The sequence below is a fragment of the Panthera pardus genome, unplaced genomic scaffold (genome assembly GCF_024362965.1).
Source record: "Panthera pardus isolate Hobbes unplaced genomic scaffold, ASM2436296v1 HiC_scaffold_8, whole genome shotgun sequence".
Lineage (NCBI taxonomy): Eukaryota > Metazoa > Chordata > Mammalia > Carnivora > Felidae > Panthera > Panthera pardus.
In genome coordinates this window covers 9,057,332-9,074,013 of record NW_026527013.1, presented here as the reverse complement: position 1 = coordinate 9,074,013, position 16,682 = coordinate 9,057,332, and the positions used below count along the sequence as shown (strand labels likewise).

The window sequence follows — 16,682 nt, the reverse complement described above, 5'->3', positions numbered from 1 at the left end:
AAGGAGGAAATACTTCCAAAATCATTTTATGAGGCCAGCATTATATTTAAGTTTTTTTTAAATATATTTTTTAAAATTTATTTTTGACAAAGAGCAAGACAGAGTGTGAGCAGGAGAGGGGCAGAGAGAGAGAGACAGAAACACAGAATCTGAAGCAGGCTCCAGGGTCTGAGCTGTCAGCACAGAGCCCAATGTGGGGCTCAAACTCGTGAAGTGCGAGATCATGACCTGAGCTGAAGTCGGATGCTTAACCGACTGAGCCACCCAGGTGCCCGTTATTAAAGTTTTTTTTTTTTAATTTTTTTAATGTTTATTTATTTTGGAGAGAAAGGGTAGACAGAGCATGAGTGGCGGAGAGGCAGAGAGAGAGGGAGACATAGAATCCTAAGCAGGCTCCAGGCTCCCAGCTGTCAGCACAGAGCCTGATGCGGGGCTCGAACTCACGAACTGTGAGATCATAACCTGAGCCTAAGTCGGACACTTAACCGACAGAGCCACCCAGGCTCCCCTAATAAAGTTTTTAAAAGTGTATTTATTTTGAGACAGACAGCGATAGTGTGAGAGGGGGAGGGGCAGAGACAGAGGGAAAGAGAGAATCACAAGCAGGCTCTGTACCATCAATGCTTAACCGACTGAGCCACCCAGGTGTCTGAGGCCAGCATTACATAGATAACAAAGTCAGACGAGGACACTCCAAGGAAAGAAAATTAAGGGGCGCCTGGGTGGCTCAGCTAGTTGGGTGACTGACTTCGGCTCAGGTCATGATCTTGCAGTTTGTGAGTTTGAGCCCCGCGTCAGGCTCTGTGCTGACAGCTCAGAGCCTGGAGCCTGCTTCAGATTCTGTGTCTCCCCCTCTCTCTGTCCCTCCCCTGCTCACACTCTGTGTCTTTCTATCTCTCAAAAATAAAATGTTAAAAAAAATTTTTTTCAAAGAAAATGACAAGCCAATATCCCTGGGAAACATAGGTGCAAAATTCCTCTATAAGGGGCTTCTGGACGGCTCAGTTGGTTAAGCATCTGACTCTGACTTAGGTCATGATCTCATGGTTTGTGAGTTCAAGCCCCATGTAGGGCTCTGTGCTGATGGCTCAGAGCCTGGAGCCTGCTTTGGATTCTCTGTCTCCCTCTCTCTCTGCCACTCCCCTGCTTGTGCTCTGTCTCTCTCTCTCTCTCTCAAAAATAAATAAACATTAAAAAAATTTTAAAAATCCTTTACAAAATACTAGTACATTAAATTCAACAGCACACTAAAAGGCTTACACAACTTGATCAAGTGGATTTATCCCTGGTATGCAAGGATGGTTCAACAGATGCAAATCAATACATGTGCTGTACCCAATTAACAAGATGAAAGATAAAAGTCATGTGATCATCTCAGAAGGTGCAGGAGAGGCATTTGACAACATCCAACATCCTTTAATGATGCAATGAAACAAATTAGGTAGAGAAAGAATGTACCTCGGGGCACCTAGGTGGCTCAGTGGGATCTCAGGGTCGTGAGATCAGGTCCTGCATGGGCCTGCTTGGGATTCTCTCTCTCCCTCTCTGTCTCTCTGCCCCTACCCCACTTGGACATCTCTATCTCAAAATAAATAAAGAAACTTAAAAAAAAAAAAAAAGAATGTACCTCAATAGCGTAAAAGCCATAGATGACAAATGCACAGCTAACATCATACTGAAGGTAGAAACGTCGCCTCTTCCAGAACTATGTACCTGGCAAGAAACTGAGGAAAGGGTTAAGGTGAGATATATCTATTTGCCCCCTATTTTATACTCAGGAACTCCCCTACATTATCAGGGGTAACTTGCTTAAATTTTCTGGGATAGAATTTGAGCCTTAGTATCATTTGCATGAAGGTTTTGGACTTAATGCATTGAAGCAGTTGGCAAAATTAATTCGGAATCTGTGTTGTAGAGGCCCCCAAACCCTGTGTCTTTTAAAAGGTTTATATAGTGCCCTGCAATCTTTTTGGTTGTGTAAATTCTTCCTTTAGCATATTTTGGATTTCCAATTTGGTAAAATTGTGGACCTTTTAGTATTTTTCTCTTTTGTTCCTTCCCACCTGTCCTTCCCGATTTTGCTTTTTGGGGTTTTTTTGGTCACTGGATGAACTTTAGGGAAAGGAGGGTGCTCTCTACCCTGATATTTATTTTTTAGTTTTTATTTAATTAAAAAAATTTTTAAATGTTTTGTATTTTTAAAAAAATTTTTTTTTTAACGTTTATTTATTTTTGAGACAGAGAGAGACAGAGCATGAACGGGGGAGGGTCACAGAGAGAGGGAGACACAGAATCTGAAACAGGCTCCAGGCTCTGAGCTGTCAGCACAGAGCCCGACGCGGGGCTCGAACCCACGGACTGTGAGATCATGACCTGAGCCGAAGTCGGACGCTTAACTGACCGAGCCACCCAGGTGCCCCAAAATGTTTTGTATTTTTGAGTGCGAGTGGGGGAAGGGCAGAGAAAGAGACTACCCTGATGTTTGTATATTTTTTCCTCCAGAGAGCCTCAAATCAGTGCCATCAGGAAACTCCCCTGTGACGACTTGTTGCTGTATAGGTTTTAAAGATCCCGGACCTAAGTCAGTTTCAACTGATACCTTTGCTGTGCCGCAGTGAGGCCGGGGGTATTGTCCTCTAGAACCTTGTGGGCCACAGTCATTGCCGCAATACGGACAGGGAGGCAGCAGCAGAGGCGTTTAAGATCCTGGTGAGTCCTCTGGCATGTGGGGTCAGGACTTACCCCACATTCTACTGACTCCCTTTCTCCTCTCTTCTCCTCTTTTTCTTTTTAAAGTTTATTGAGAGAGTGCAAGAACGAACAGAGAGACAGACAGACAGAAAGAGAATCCAAAGCAGGCTCCACGTTCAGAGATCGACTCGGGGCTCAACCCCACAACTGTGAAATCATGACCTGAGCTGAAATCAAGAGTCGGACCACTGAACCGACTGAGCCACCCAGGCACCCACCTCTTCCTCTTTTTAAATGGGAGCTGTTTCAGGAGTGACCCCTTGATATGGCCTCCTCTTGCATAGTCCTCTCCCCCCCCCCCCCCCCCCCGGGGATATCTCAGGGCCAACTCTGCCTCTATCGCAGCTTCCTTCTGATGCACAGATAAATCTCTGCAAACACATTAACCCAGGACCACTGTAAGGAGGGCCCCAATTTTGCTCTGAAAGGCCTAGGAATCCTAGAACTCTGGTCGGTTGAATCGAGAACTTCGGGTTGGTAGGCTTGCCCCAAGACAGGGCAGCACAGCATACAACATGAGCTCCCCAGGACCTAGCAGCCTACAGGACATGCCACTGTCATGGAGCAGAGCAGGTGAGCAAGTCAGAGTAAGAGAACACAGACCCACGGGCAGTGGTTTTGTCTGGACATGCTGCTCATGGCCACCTGTTCTGGTCACATGCAGATATGCGGTTCCTGTATTAAGACTGAGGCCCGCCCCCATACACCAGGAGGGTAGGACAAGGCTTAGGTCTCACATGACTCACATAATTGAGATCCAGGGGAGGGGAGGACAGGGTCAGTCTCTCAAGCAGCTCTGAACTGGCTTCAGAAAGCCAGGAAAGGAGCCTGGAATGGGGTTTCATTGTGGCTGGGGGGTTAGTGAAAAAACATTCAGCGGCACTCGTCAAAGATGGGAGAGCAGATGGGTTTAAGACGGTTTCATTCAGAACCATCGTGACGGGTGTAGAGACACCTGTGATGGGATTTTCACAGGGGATGAGAAACGAGATGGGGTTCAACTCTGGACACAGCATGGGCAGGTGGGAGTTCATGGCCAGAGAACAGGGTGGAGGTCAGTGGATGGAAAAGGACTCAGAAAAATCAGGGGTAAGAGGGTTCTGGCTAAAACGACCTAACAGGATTCTTCCTGAAGACAGGCCAGGGTGATCACTTTCAACTGGGGGATAAGGGGGGGGGGAGGGGGAGGAACTTGATCAGCTATCAAGGGTGGTCAGACATGGAGGGGGTGGGGAGGATTCTGGTTCAGCTGACCTAGCAGGGTTCTTGCTAAAACTGAATTTTACAGGGAGCTACCCAGATAGACCTACGAGAAGGTTTAGGAGCCTGACACAAGTTTGGTCAAGCAAAGAATATTTGTCGGGGGTGGGGCCAGGGCAAGAGTTTTGCACACAGGGACTTGTGTGCTTGGAATCTGAGGCCAGTGCCATATAAGGGAGCCTCTGGACTTTTTTTTTTTTTTATGTGTATTTATTTTTGAGAGTGAGAGAGAAAGAGAGACAGAGCATGAGCAGGGGAGGGACAAAGACAGAGGGAGACCAGAATCCGAAACAGGCTCCAGGCTCCGAGCTGTCAGCGCAGAGCCTGACGCGGGGCTCGAACCCACGAGCCGTGAGGTCATGACCTGAGCTGAAGTCCGACGCCCAACTGACCGCGCCACCGAGGCACCCTGAGCCTCTGGACTTTCTTGTCACTTTGTCCAAGTGGTGGAGATAAGGGAAAGGGTGGGGGGGTGGTGAGGAGTAAGCGGTCAGCAAACATGAAAAGATGTGGAGTCTGGCTGATTATAAGGACACACATGGGTAAGAAGAATATTTCTACTTATTTCTATATAAAAATGGCTTATTTCTATATAAAAAACTAACACCAACAGGAAGTTCATGAAATGATCGACAGTGTGTATTTGGAGATGGCTGGAGTCACAGCACTGGAAGGGAGCAGGATGTTTGGACAGTGAGTTTTCTTATGTTAAACTTTCTATCTCACGGATATACTTAAAATAGAAGTTGGTAGACACTGTGTTTTACTAGTTAGCAGTCTTTATTCAATTTTAACTTTTGTACATAGGAAACCATTCTAAGATTTAATTCCCTTTTTTTTTTAAAGGTTTTATTTTTAAGTAATCTCTATACCCAACATAGGGCTCGAACCCACAACCTTGAGATCGAGAGTCCCACGCTCCACCAGCTGAGCCAGCCAGGTGCCCCAGATTGAATTCCTTTAAACACAGTTACAAAAGTGAAACCATAAAAAAATGAATATTTTCAAATCTTTTTCTTTTTAATTCTTTTAAGTGTTTATTTTGAGAGGGAGGGAGGGAGGGAGAGAGAGGGAGAGAGAGGGAGGGGGAGGGGGAGAGGGAGGGAGGGAGGGAGGGAGAGAGAGAGAGAGAGAGGGAGGGAGGGAGAGAGAGAGAGAGAGAGAGAGAGGGAGGGAGGGAGGGAGAGAGGGAGGGAGAATCTCAAGCAGGCTCCTCGCTGTCAGCACAGAGCCTGATTCAGGGCTCAAACTCACGAACCGGAGATCATGACCTGAGTCAAAATCGAGAGTGGGACGCTTAACCATCTGAGCCACCCAGGCGCCCCTAAATCTCTAAGTAGAAGGACATGTGGCATCATAGTTTGTCCTTCCCTTAGTTCAACACTGGGGTTATTTCCAGGAATAAGTAGCATTTTCTAATGCGATAGGGGTTGGAATTTAGGTCCTTAAATGCACTGGATTTTCAAAGACTTACATAAGCTATAAGTAGCTTTCCTCACATCAATTAAAATAAGAATTCACTTTCTTTACCCTTTTATTTATTTATTTGGAGACCGAGAGGGGGACAGAGACAGACAGACAGCGCATGCAAGCGGGAAGAGGGGCAGAGAGAGAGAGAGAGAGATGATCCCAAGCAGGCTCTGTGCTGTCAGGGCAGAGCCCAATGACCTAGGGCTCGATCCCATGAACTGTGAGATCATGACCTGAGCCGAACAAGAGTCTGAGCCACCCAGGCATCCCCTTTACCCTTTTAAATGCCACTGTCCCCTAAGGCCATGTGTAAACACTGATGTAAAAACGAAAAATTGTACCGGGAAGCTCAAGCACATTCATCTCAAACCTTTGCCTAAAAGGAACAAAAAGTTCTATTTAGTTCTGCAGTTTTCCCGTCTTACTGCCATCATCTCTCTCAATCAACTTACATTTTCAAGCCCAAGAAACTAACAAAAAAAAAAATGTTATTTCTCCCACAGGGAGCAAAATTAAAGCGCTAAGGGAGACCAGAAGCAAAGGACTGCAATACTCAATCCATTAACGGAATCCGGAGAAAAGAAACATAAATATTGAGCTCAGCACAGACGAGCAGCCAGCTCCTCACAGGACAGAAGGAAAGTCACAGTCAGAGAGTTTCTTTAAAAAAAAATTTTTTTTTAACGTTTATTTATTTTTGGGACAGAGAGAGACAGAGCATGAACGGGGGAGGGGCAGAGAGAGAGGGAGACACAGAATCAGAAGCAGGCTCCAAGCTCCGAGCCATCAGCCCAGAGCCTGACGCGGGGCTCGAACTCACGGACCGCGAGATCCTGACCTGAGCCGAAGTCGGACGCTCAACCGACTGAGCCACCCAGGCGCCCCGAGAGAGTTTCAAACACACTCCAGACACTTCCAGTGGAGATAGAATCCCTGGAGGTGGAAGATCCCCGCTAAGGTAGGGAGTGGGACGGGGGGAGGAAGGATACCTGAGCAGCCACAGGAATGAACCCTGGGACCCCTGAACCCCCTCCCTCCCCCGGGGCCTAGTGGAACCCCTGTCTCCCTAAGGCTGCTGTTCTCCAAGTGAGGAAACTCTCAGCAGGATTCACTTGCAGGTTGTTACCCAAATGAACTCCCAAATTCACGAGCCCTAGCCCGGACACAGACCTCCTGACTTTCACAGGCTTTCTCAATACAAACAAATGACACTCCGTGCACGTACATGTGGATGCAAAACTCCAACCTGGGTCTAGACCCAGGACCAAGGGATCCACACTTACCTAGAAAGGGCATCTCCTCCCCACCCCTTTGTGCACAAGCATCCCCAGCTTTCCAGGCTCTGTAGCTTCTCTCCATATAAAGGCTCCTTCTAGGGGCACCTGGGTGGCTCAGTACGTTGAGCGTCTGACTTCAGCTCAGGTCATGATCTCACGGTCCGTGAGTTCGAGCCCCGCGTCGGGCTCTGTGCTGACGGCTGGGAGCCTGGAGCCTGTTTCAGATTCTGTGTCTCCCTCTCTCTCTGACCCTCCCCCGTCCATGCTCTGTCTCTGTCTCAAAAATAAATAAACATTTAAAAAAAATTAAATAAAAGAAAACCCATAAGTATTTATTACTTTCATAAAATAAGGATAGTAAACATTACTTCCATGGCAAGAAATTGTCCTATAAACAATTAATCTGACTTGAATGCTCAAAGTGCTGGAATTATAGTTGAAATTGCTCTCCTTCCCCCTCACCAAAAAAACAAAACAACAACAACAACAACAAAAAAAAACAACAGCGGGGCACCTGGGTGGCTCAGCAGGTTAAGCAACCCGGACTTCGGCTCAGGCCATGATCTCACGGTTTGCGAGTTCGAGCCCCGCGTCGGGCTCTGAGCTGACAGCTCAGAGCCTGGAGCCTGCTTCCGATTCTGTGTCTCCCTCTCTCTCTGCCCCTCCCCCACTGATGCTCTGTCTCAGAAATAAACATTTAAAAAAAAATTTTAAAAACGGCAACAAAACAGACCTCAGAATATTACTGCAACGTCTCGGGAAGAAAAACGAGAAACAAGAAATGTCAACACATGCGATGTGATACTAAAATTGTATATATATATATATATATATATATATATACACACACACACACATATATACGTGTATATATATGTATATACGTATGTATATACAGCTGAAATTCACCTTTGTCTTCCCTCTTTGGAAATATTTAATATGGTCTTTCTCAATCTAGCACTTAAATACATTTTACACTTAATTGAAACTGGAAACCAAAAAAAAGTGCCTGAGTGTTATCAAGGTGACAAACCTAGGGATGGGCAGTGCCCACAGGGCAGATCACCCAGGAAAGTCTCAGAGAAGAACGCCCACCCAAAGGAGTTCGCGCAACCTGCCTGTGCCCAGGAAAGGTCCTGGGGGGAGGGGCACAGGAGTTCCTAAAACGTAGCTCCAGGTGCTTACTGTCTGCTTCCCTCTCGTGTAAAACATCCAGACAAAAATCACAAGCGTTTCAAATGGCCCATCCATATAATGTGTACGCTGCGTCAGTTTGAAATGCCCCCCCGGAGGACACATAGTTGATCCTGAGGCTGTGAACTGGAGAGGGGAAGTTGGCGTCTGGGGAGGCGGAGTAGGATCTGGAAAGTCAGGGATTTATTGCTGGCCTTAGGAAGAGCTAGGCTGGGGCACAGGGTCGTGGATTTGAGACTCTGTTTCCCCAACATCTGGAACGCTCCGGAGAAAACGGGTGCCCCTGGGGAGACAGGAAGGGCTGGGGACCCCACAGACCACAGCACCTCCCGCGTACGAATCCCGGAGACGGAGTCACGACTGTCCCCTGACGACTCCCCCCCCTCCCCCCGTGGCCACCGCACGGATCGGGAGAGACGCGGCCGCGCGCAGTGACGGGACAGGACGCCGCGGGGTCCCGGCTGCCCGCACAGCCCGCAGGCCGCGCGTGGAGGGGGACTGAGGTCGGAGCGGCGCCCCCGGGGACTCGGGGGACTCGGGGACTCCGCCCCGTCCTGGCACACCCGGCCCCGCACACTCACCATCTCCCGGCTTCTCGGGTCGCCCGGCGTCGCGCCCGCTGCTCCCGCGGCAGGTGCAGGTCACTGCGCGAGTAACGCTGCAGCAGAGCCACCTGGGACCTTTTAAGCGCAGGTGAGAAGCGAACCGGAGCCAGGCCTCGAGCTTCCAGGGGGCTGCGGGGCGTCGCCACACCCACCTGCCCCTGCCGCGGCCCTGATTGGACCGCTCGCAAGGACCCGCCCCTCCGCTCCTGAGTGACAACAGGGCAGAAGGTCGGATTGCTTGCGAAAACCAGTCTCTTAGGTGGTCGCGAACCTGTCCCCTCCTGGGACGTTTGCTTTGAAACAAAACTTGGTCCTGGCCCTAGGGGGACCGTGGCGTCTTCCTGCAGCTCCTTGTAAACGTGGGGACACAGGCGTCCAGAGTCCGTTCCGGTGGAGCGACTCCCTTGTTCAGAGGAAGAGGGGCCAGGCCAGGCGGGGTTTACACACAGGGTCCGAGGTCCTCCCTGGGTCGGGGGCATTGACATGAGGCTGCGAAACCACTCATGGACCTGTGACCCTTGTTTACAAAAACACTTTAAAAATGACCTCACGGGGGAAAAAATCAAATAAAATAAAATAATAAAAATGACCTCACGGGGCGCCTTAGTGGCTCAGTCGGTTAAGCATCAGACTCTTGATCTTGGCTCAGGTCATGATCTCGAGGTTCCTGAGTTTGAGATCGGTGTCAGCTCTGTGACACTGCACTGACAGTGTGGATTTTGGGATTTTCTCTTTCTCCCCCCCCTCTCTCCCCCTCCCACTAGCTCTCTCTCAAAATAAATAAATACATTTTAAAAAAATGACCTCACCGTATGCAATACAGACTGGTTCCATGTTGATCTTTAACGGTTGACAGCATTGAGGCTTCTATCCATCCCTTCTCCACCTGCGTGTATGTGGTACTTCAGCTAGAGAACTCCATGCCTTCTCAAGCGTTTGAGTTTTTTTGCTTTAAAATTTATACTTTTAGGGGCGCCTGGGTGGCCCAGTCGGTTAAGCGACCAACTTCGGCTCAAGTCATGATCTCACCGCTCATGAGGTCAAGACCCACGTGAGGCTCTGTGCCGACGAGCCTGCTTCGGATTCTGTGTCTCCCTCGCTCTCTGCTCCTCCCCCGCTCTTGCTCTCTCTCTCTCTCTCTCAAAAATAAATAAACATTAAAAATTTTTTTTTTTAATTTATACTTTTAATTGTGGTAGCATACACATTCTATAAAATTTCTATTTTAGGCATATAGCTCAGTAGTGAGAATTACCGTGACATTGGGAAGTCAATCTCAGAACTGGAATAAATGCCTAAATTTTGAGATCACTCCTGCGTTACCAAATGCCATCTTCCTCTCTCCGATTCACATTATTTTCAACTATTTGTCCTCCACGGTGTATTTCAAACAGACTCAAAGTTTGAATTGCACAGAAAAACAACCTGGAATATCCTGTATAAAACCCACGTGCCTCTCCGCTAAGTATATTTCCTGGGCACAAACGTCCTATGTGAAGGCTTTTAGTAGAGTTTTCCCTTTGAAAATTTCTGGGTGATCTGTCCTGTTGGCACTGACCCGTGCTGGGTTTGGGCACCTTAAAACGATGTACTCGCTCATTTCTCTTTTTCCAATAGGGTAAAATTTATTTAATTAGTAGAGCTTGAAAGAAAGCACCAAATATTTCCAAGGAGGTAAGAAAGTGGTAAGTTTCAGAAAAAATAAGATATTCCAGTATTACATCCCATTTGTTAATAATTTTGATTTCACTTTTTCTTCCCCTGGGAGTGCGTTGTAAGTTTCTGAGGCCTGCTCTTTAATTTTGGGTGATTTCAAATCTGCTTAGACTGGCAGAGAGGAAGTATCCAAGCAAGACTGATTATTTGCAAAACAATGTCTTGCCTTGAAAACAATAATTAGTTGACATCTTTCTTTCCCCCCAAAGGAATAGATATTTGGGATTTTCTGGTCGAACTAGTAAATATGCATTACAGTTTCTTCCCTCCTTACCACATAAACACGGAGTTTGAGTGATTTTGTGCAAACATTGAGTTTCAGTGATGTTGGTTTGTGTCGTATAGCATATAATGGTGGTCCTGGGACGCCTGGGTGGCTCAGTCGTTAAGCGTCCGACTTTAGCTCAGGTCATGATCTCACAGTCCATGGGTTTGAGCCCCATGTCAGGCTCTGTGCTGACAGCTCAGAGCCTGGAGCCTGCCTTGGATTCTGTGTCTCCCTCCCTCTCTCCCCCTCCCCCACTCATGCTCTGTCTCACTCTCAAAAATAAATAAACATTAAAAAAAATTCAACAACAACAACAACATATAATGGTGGTCCCAAGCAACTCCAGGGGGCATAGAGGCATGTGACTCAGGTCAAGGACCTGAGTAAGACTGTTTGAATCGCTGCTTTGAATTCTCCTTCAATTCCCAAAATAGAATTGGTAGATCAGAGGATAATTCATTTTGTAGTTTTTTGAGGAACTGTCATGTTGTTTTATATACCATCAACACGATTTTATATTCTCAGCAATAGTACAACAAGGGTTTCAAAGAGTATTTTCATTTTCCTGATAGTGTCAGTTAAGGACAAAAGTCCCTAATTTGATGAAGTCCAAATTTGATGAAGTCTATTGTTTTTTTTCCATTCTTGCCCTCGGTGTCTTATCTACAAATTCTTTGCCAAATACAAGTCTAGAATGGTTTCCTATGTTTATGTAAGCGTGTTATTGTTGTCATTTAGGTCTTTATCCTTTCTGGTAAAGTATTGTATGTGACGTCCTGTAAGAATAAAACCTCTTTCTTTTGCTTACGGCTATCCAGTTGGCTTAGCACAAATTTATGAGAAGAATATTCTTGCCCTATTCTTGGCTTCCACCACCCCACCCCACCCCCACACACAAGAAATCAGTTGACTATAGATGTATAGGTTTATTTCTCAAATCTAAATCTATTCCACAGATCTATAGGTCTACCCTTATGTCAGTATCACACTCTCTTGATTACTACTGCATTTCTCAAAGTTGTGACCTTAAGAAATGTTAGCCCTACCATTTTGCTTTTCTTTTTCGAGACTGCTTTGGTTATTCTGGTTCCCTTGCAACTCCATATAATTTTAAAAACCAGGTTGCCAATTTATATAAAGGAATGAAGTGGGATCATGACAGGTATGGTGTTGAGTCTCTAGACCATTTTGGGGGCGAGTGCCATTTCAAAATGTTAAGTATTCTGATCCACTTTCCCATTTATTTACACGTTTATTAATGTCTTTCCCCCACGTTTTATAGCTTTTTGAGTATTCACTATGTACTTCTTGTGCTAAACTATCCCTAAATATTTTATTCCTTTTGATTTCATTGTAAATGCCTTTCCTCATTTCATTATCAGATTGTTCCTTACAAGTGTATAACACTACAATTGATTTTTACATATTGATCTTGTATCCAAGCAATTTGCTGAACTCAGTGATCAGTTTTAGGAGGTTTTTTTTTAATGTTTTTTTTTTTTGTTTTGTTTTGTTTTTTTTTTTTTTTTTTAGACTTTTCTAAAGATAAGGTATCTCAGTGGGAGGTAGAAATGCCATTACATCTTCCTAACCAATCTTAATGCGTTTCGTCTTTTTATGGATAACAGCTTTGGCTAATATGGCCAGTACACCCCCAGATATAAGTGGCAAGAACAGATATCCTTGTTTTGTTCCTTACTTCAGGGGAAAGCATCCAGTCTTTCACCACTACAAATAATTTTAGTTTGGGGTTTTCACAGATGTTCATAACGAGGCTAGGTAATTTCCTTCTATTCCTGGTATGCTGAGTGCTTTAATCATAAAAGCATATTTCATTTTGCCACTTATTTTCTCTGAGGCTAATGAGATCTTGCCATTTTGCATTTTACTCTATTGATATCATTCATTATTACACTAATGGATTTTGAGATATTAACCCAAGCTTTCATCCCTGGAATATATCCTACTTGGTCATGGTACAGAATTTTACATATTGCTGGATCAGGTTTGTGAGTTCACAAAATGAGCGTGAAGTGTTCTCTTCATTTTCTTTTTTTTTTAATGTTTAGTTTTGAGAGAGAGAGAGGGGGAGAGAGAGAGAGAGAAAACAAGAAAGTGAGGGAGGGGCAGAGAGAGAGGGAGACACAGAAACTGAAGCAGACTCTAGGCTCCGAGCCTTCAGCAAAGAGCCCTATGTGGGGCTCAAACTTGTGACCCAGGAGATCACAACCTGAGCTGAAGTCCAACGCTTAACCAACTGAACCACCCATGCACCCCGTCTACTTATGCACTTCTGGTAGGAATATAAATGCATGCCGCCATTGTGGAAAACAGTATGGTAGTTTTAAAAAAATTACAGAGTGTTATTGTATGATCCAACAATTCCACTTTGAGTGGATAACCAAAAGAATTCAAAATATGGACTCAAACAGATATTTGTTCATCTGTGTTCACAGGGGCATGATTTACAGTGGCCTTAAGGTGGAAGAAACCCAAGCGTCCATCAACAGACGAATGGATCAACAAAATTTGGTATACACATACAAGCAGAATATTATTCAGCTTTAAAAAGAAATGGGGGCGCCTGGGTGGCTCGGTCGGTTAAGCATCTGACTTTGGCTCAGGTCACGATCTTGCAGTCTGTGAGTTCAAGCCCTGCGACGATGGCTCAGAGCTGTGCTGACAGCTCAGAGCCTGGAAGCCGCTTCGGGTTCTGTGTCTCTTCTTTCTCTGCCCCTCCCCCACGCCTGCTCTGTCTCTCAAAAATGAATAAATGTTAAAAAAAATTTTTTTTAAAGAAATGAAATTCTGACACATGCTACAGCATGGGTGAACCTTGAGGACATTATGCTAGGCGAAACATGCCAGGCAAAAAAAAAAGACAGAAAAACTGTATTATTCCACTTAGATGAAGTGCCTAATCAAATTCATAGAGACGGAGCAAATTATGGTAGCTGTCAGGGGTTTGGGGCACAGGACAATGGGGATTTGTTGTTTAATATGTATACAGTTTCAGTTTTGCAAGATGATTTGCAATTTCTGGAGATTGGTTTCACAGGGTAGTTCACACTAGTAAACTACTTAAAAATGGATACAAAAAATGGGGTGCCTGGGTGGCTCGGGAGGTTAAGCATCTGACTTCCACTCAGGTCATGCACAGTTTGTGAGTTTGAGCCCCACATGGGGCTCTGTGCTGACAGCTCAGAGCCCGGAGCCTGCTTTAGATTCTGTGTCTCCTCTCTTTCTGCCCTTCCTCTGTTCACACTCTGTCTGTCTCTCTCTCAAAAACTAAATAAACGTTAAAAAAAAAATTTGTAATGGATAAAATGTAACTAAACACAGAATCCACAGAAAGAAATTTTTGCAAATAATATAACTGAAAAGTACTCGTATTAAGAATATATCGGGGTGCCTTGGTGGCTCAGTCGGTTAAGTGTCCAACTGTTGTTGGTTTCGGCTCAGATCATGATCTTGAGGTTCATGGGATCTAGCCCTGAGTAGGGCTCTATGCTGATGGCACAAAGCTTGCTTGGGATTCTCTCTCTCTCCTCTCTCTCTGCCTCTTCCCCCTACTCACGCACGCTCTCTCTCTCTCTCTCAAAATAAAAAATAAACATTAAAAAATAAAATTGCAGTAAAATCTACATTAAAAATATTTGAGAGAGAACACAAGCAGAAGAGGGGTGGAGAGAGAGAATCTGAAGCAGGCTTCAACCCAGTGCAGGACCCGAGATGGGGCTTAATCTCATGACTGTGAGGTTATGACCTGAGCTGAAATCAAGAGTTGCACGCTTAACCGACTGAGCCACCCGGGCACCCCCGTAAATAAAATGTTGAAAGTAAAAAAGAATACATAAAGAAATCCTACAATTCAAATAATCTACATTTAAAAAGTCAAGGGATGTAGGAACACCTGGCTGGCTCAATCGGTACAGCATGCAACTCTTGATCTCAGGGTCATGAATTTGAGCCCCATGTTGGGTGTAGAGATTACATAGAAATAAATTCTGGGGAGCCTGGGTGGCTCAGTCTTGATCTCATGATTTCTTGGGCTTGAGCCCTGCATCAGGCTCTGTGCTGACAATGGGGAGCCTGCTTGGGATTCTCTCTCTCCCTCTCTCTTTGTCCCTCCCCCACTTAAGCGGTCTCTGTCTCTCTCAAAATAAATAAATAAACTTAAACACATTTAAAAAAAAAAAAGAATGAAAATCTCTAAAAAATTTTAAAAATGAAAAGTCAAGGGACGTGCATAGATATTTTCCAAGAAAGATTTACAAATGGCCAAGAGCACACAGAATGGGGAAAGGTGGTCAAAAGGTACTAACTTCCTGTTATAAAATAAATAAGTCATGGGGGTGTAATGTACAGCATGGTGACTATAATATAGTTCATAGTACTGTATTATATATTTAAAATTTGGTGAGAGAGTAGATCTTAAATGTTCTCATTGCAGGACAATAATTGTAACTACACACGTGATGATGAATGTTAACTATACTTTTTGGTAGTGGTCATTTCTCAATATACACAAATATTAAATCACTGTGTTGTATGCCTGGCACTAATATAATAAGTCAATTGTATCTCAATTAAAAAAATTTTTTTTGATGTTTATTTATGTTTGAGAGAGAGAGGGACAGAGTGTGAGCAGGGAAGGGGCAGAGGGAGAAGGAGACACAGAATCCGAAACAGGCTCCAGGCTCTGAGCTGTCAGCACAGAGCCCGACGTGGGGCTCAAACTCATAGACCGCGAGATCATGACCTGAGCTGAAGTTGGACGCTTAACTGACTGAGCCACCCAGGCACCCCAATTGTATCTCAACTTTTAAAAAGAATGAAGTATTGATACATTCTGCAACACGGCATTCCCTGAGAAAATTATATCAAGTGATTGAAGTCAAACACAATGATGACATATTATATAATCCCATTCCTATGAAAGTCAACAAATATGGAATTTTACATAGACAGGAAATAAGTTAATGGTTGTCTAGGGTTGGCACTTGAAGGAGCTAAGTAGGAAGATAGGACAGTGATAAGTAAAGGGTATAGAGTTTTTTTTTTAAGAGATAAATACGTCTTGAAATGAACTGTGGTGATGATTGCATGCATCTATGTAGGTACTGGAAACTGGTGAGTTGTAAAAATTAAAGGGGTCTATGGTTACAGTATGTGAATTGGATCTAAATAAAGTTGTTCAACTCTTCAACAAATGTTGGGACAGTGTTGGGAAAACTGGACAGCCACATGCAAAAGAATGAAACTGGACCACTTCCTTTCACCACACACAAAAACAAGCTCAAAATGTATTAAAGACCTAAATGTGAGACCCGAAACCAAAAACATCCTTGAAGAGAGCATAAGCAGTAATCTCTCTGACATCAGCCATAGCAACATATTTCTAGTTTTGTCTCCTGAGGCAAGGGAAATAAAAGCAAAAATAAGCTATTGGGACTACAACAAAATAAAATTTCTGCACAGCAAAAGAAACAACAGAATTAAAAGGCAGCCTACTGAGTAGAAGGGATTTGTAAACGACATATCTGGTAAAGTTTTAGTATGCAGAATACATAAAGAACTGCCACAGCTCAATACCCCCCAAATAATGCAATTAAAAATGAGCAAAAGACATGAACAGGCATTTCTCCTAAGAAGACATTCAGGTGGCCAACAGACACATGAAAAGATGCTCAACATCGTTCATCATCAGGGAAATGCAAATCAAAACTACAATGAGATATCACCTCACACCTGTCAGAATGGCTAAAATCAAAGACACAAGAAAGAGCAAGTGTTGGGAAGAATTTGGAGAAAAAGGAACCCTCTTGAGCGGTTGGTAGGAATGCAAACTGGTGCAGCGACTGGGGAAAGCAGTATGGAGGTTCCTCAAAAAATTAAAAATAGAACTACCCTATGACCCGGGAATCACACTATTGGGTATTCACCCCCCCAAAATACAGAAACACTAATTCAAATGAGTAAAAGCACCCCTATCTTTAGGCAGCATTATTCAAATAGCAAAACTATGGAACTAGCCCAAGCAGCCATTGATAGATGAATGGGTAAACAAAAAGTGATATCTATCTATATCTATAATGGAGTATTACTCAGCCATTAAAAAAGAATGAAACATTGCCATTT

The 16,682-nt window shown here is 44.6% G+C and overlaps 1 protein-coding gene and 1 non-coding gene across 4 annotated transcripts in view; both read right to left on the bottom strand.

Annotated features, from left to right (window-relative positions):
* LOC109254038 (zinc finger protein 791-like) overlaps positions 1-8,750 on the bottom strand; it is a 42,559-nt gene extending 33,809 nt beyond the window's left edge. The window contains exon 1 of one of the 3 annotated variants that reach the window (XM_053897063.1): positions 8,534-8,750. Coding sequence is in view for 1 of the 3 variants with exons in the window: in XM_019427587.2 (XP_019283132.1) it covers positions 8,534-8,536 (3 nt within the window). In the remaining 2 variants the exon portion in view is untranslated. The remainder of the gene's footprint in view (positions 1-8,533) is intronic. The other 2 variants (XM_019427587.2, XM_019427589.2) reach the window with 2 other exon arrangements.
* On the bottom strand, positions 4,881-4,953 carry TRNAE-CUC (transfer RNA glutamic acid (anticodon CUC)). Its single transcript has one exon. It is a non-coding gene; the product is annotated as a tRNA-Glu (tRNA).
* Positions 8,751-16,682: the final 7,932 nt, after the last annotated feature.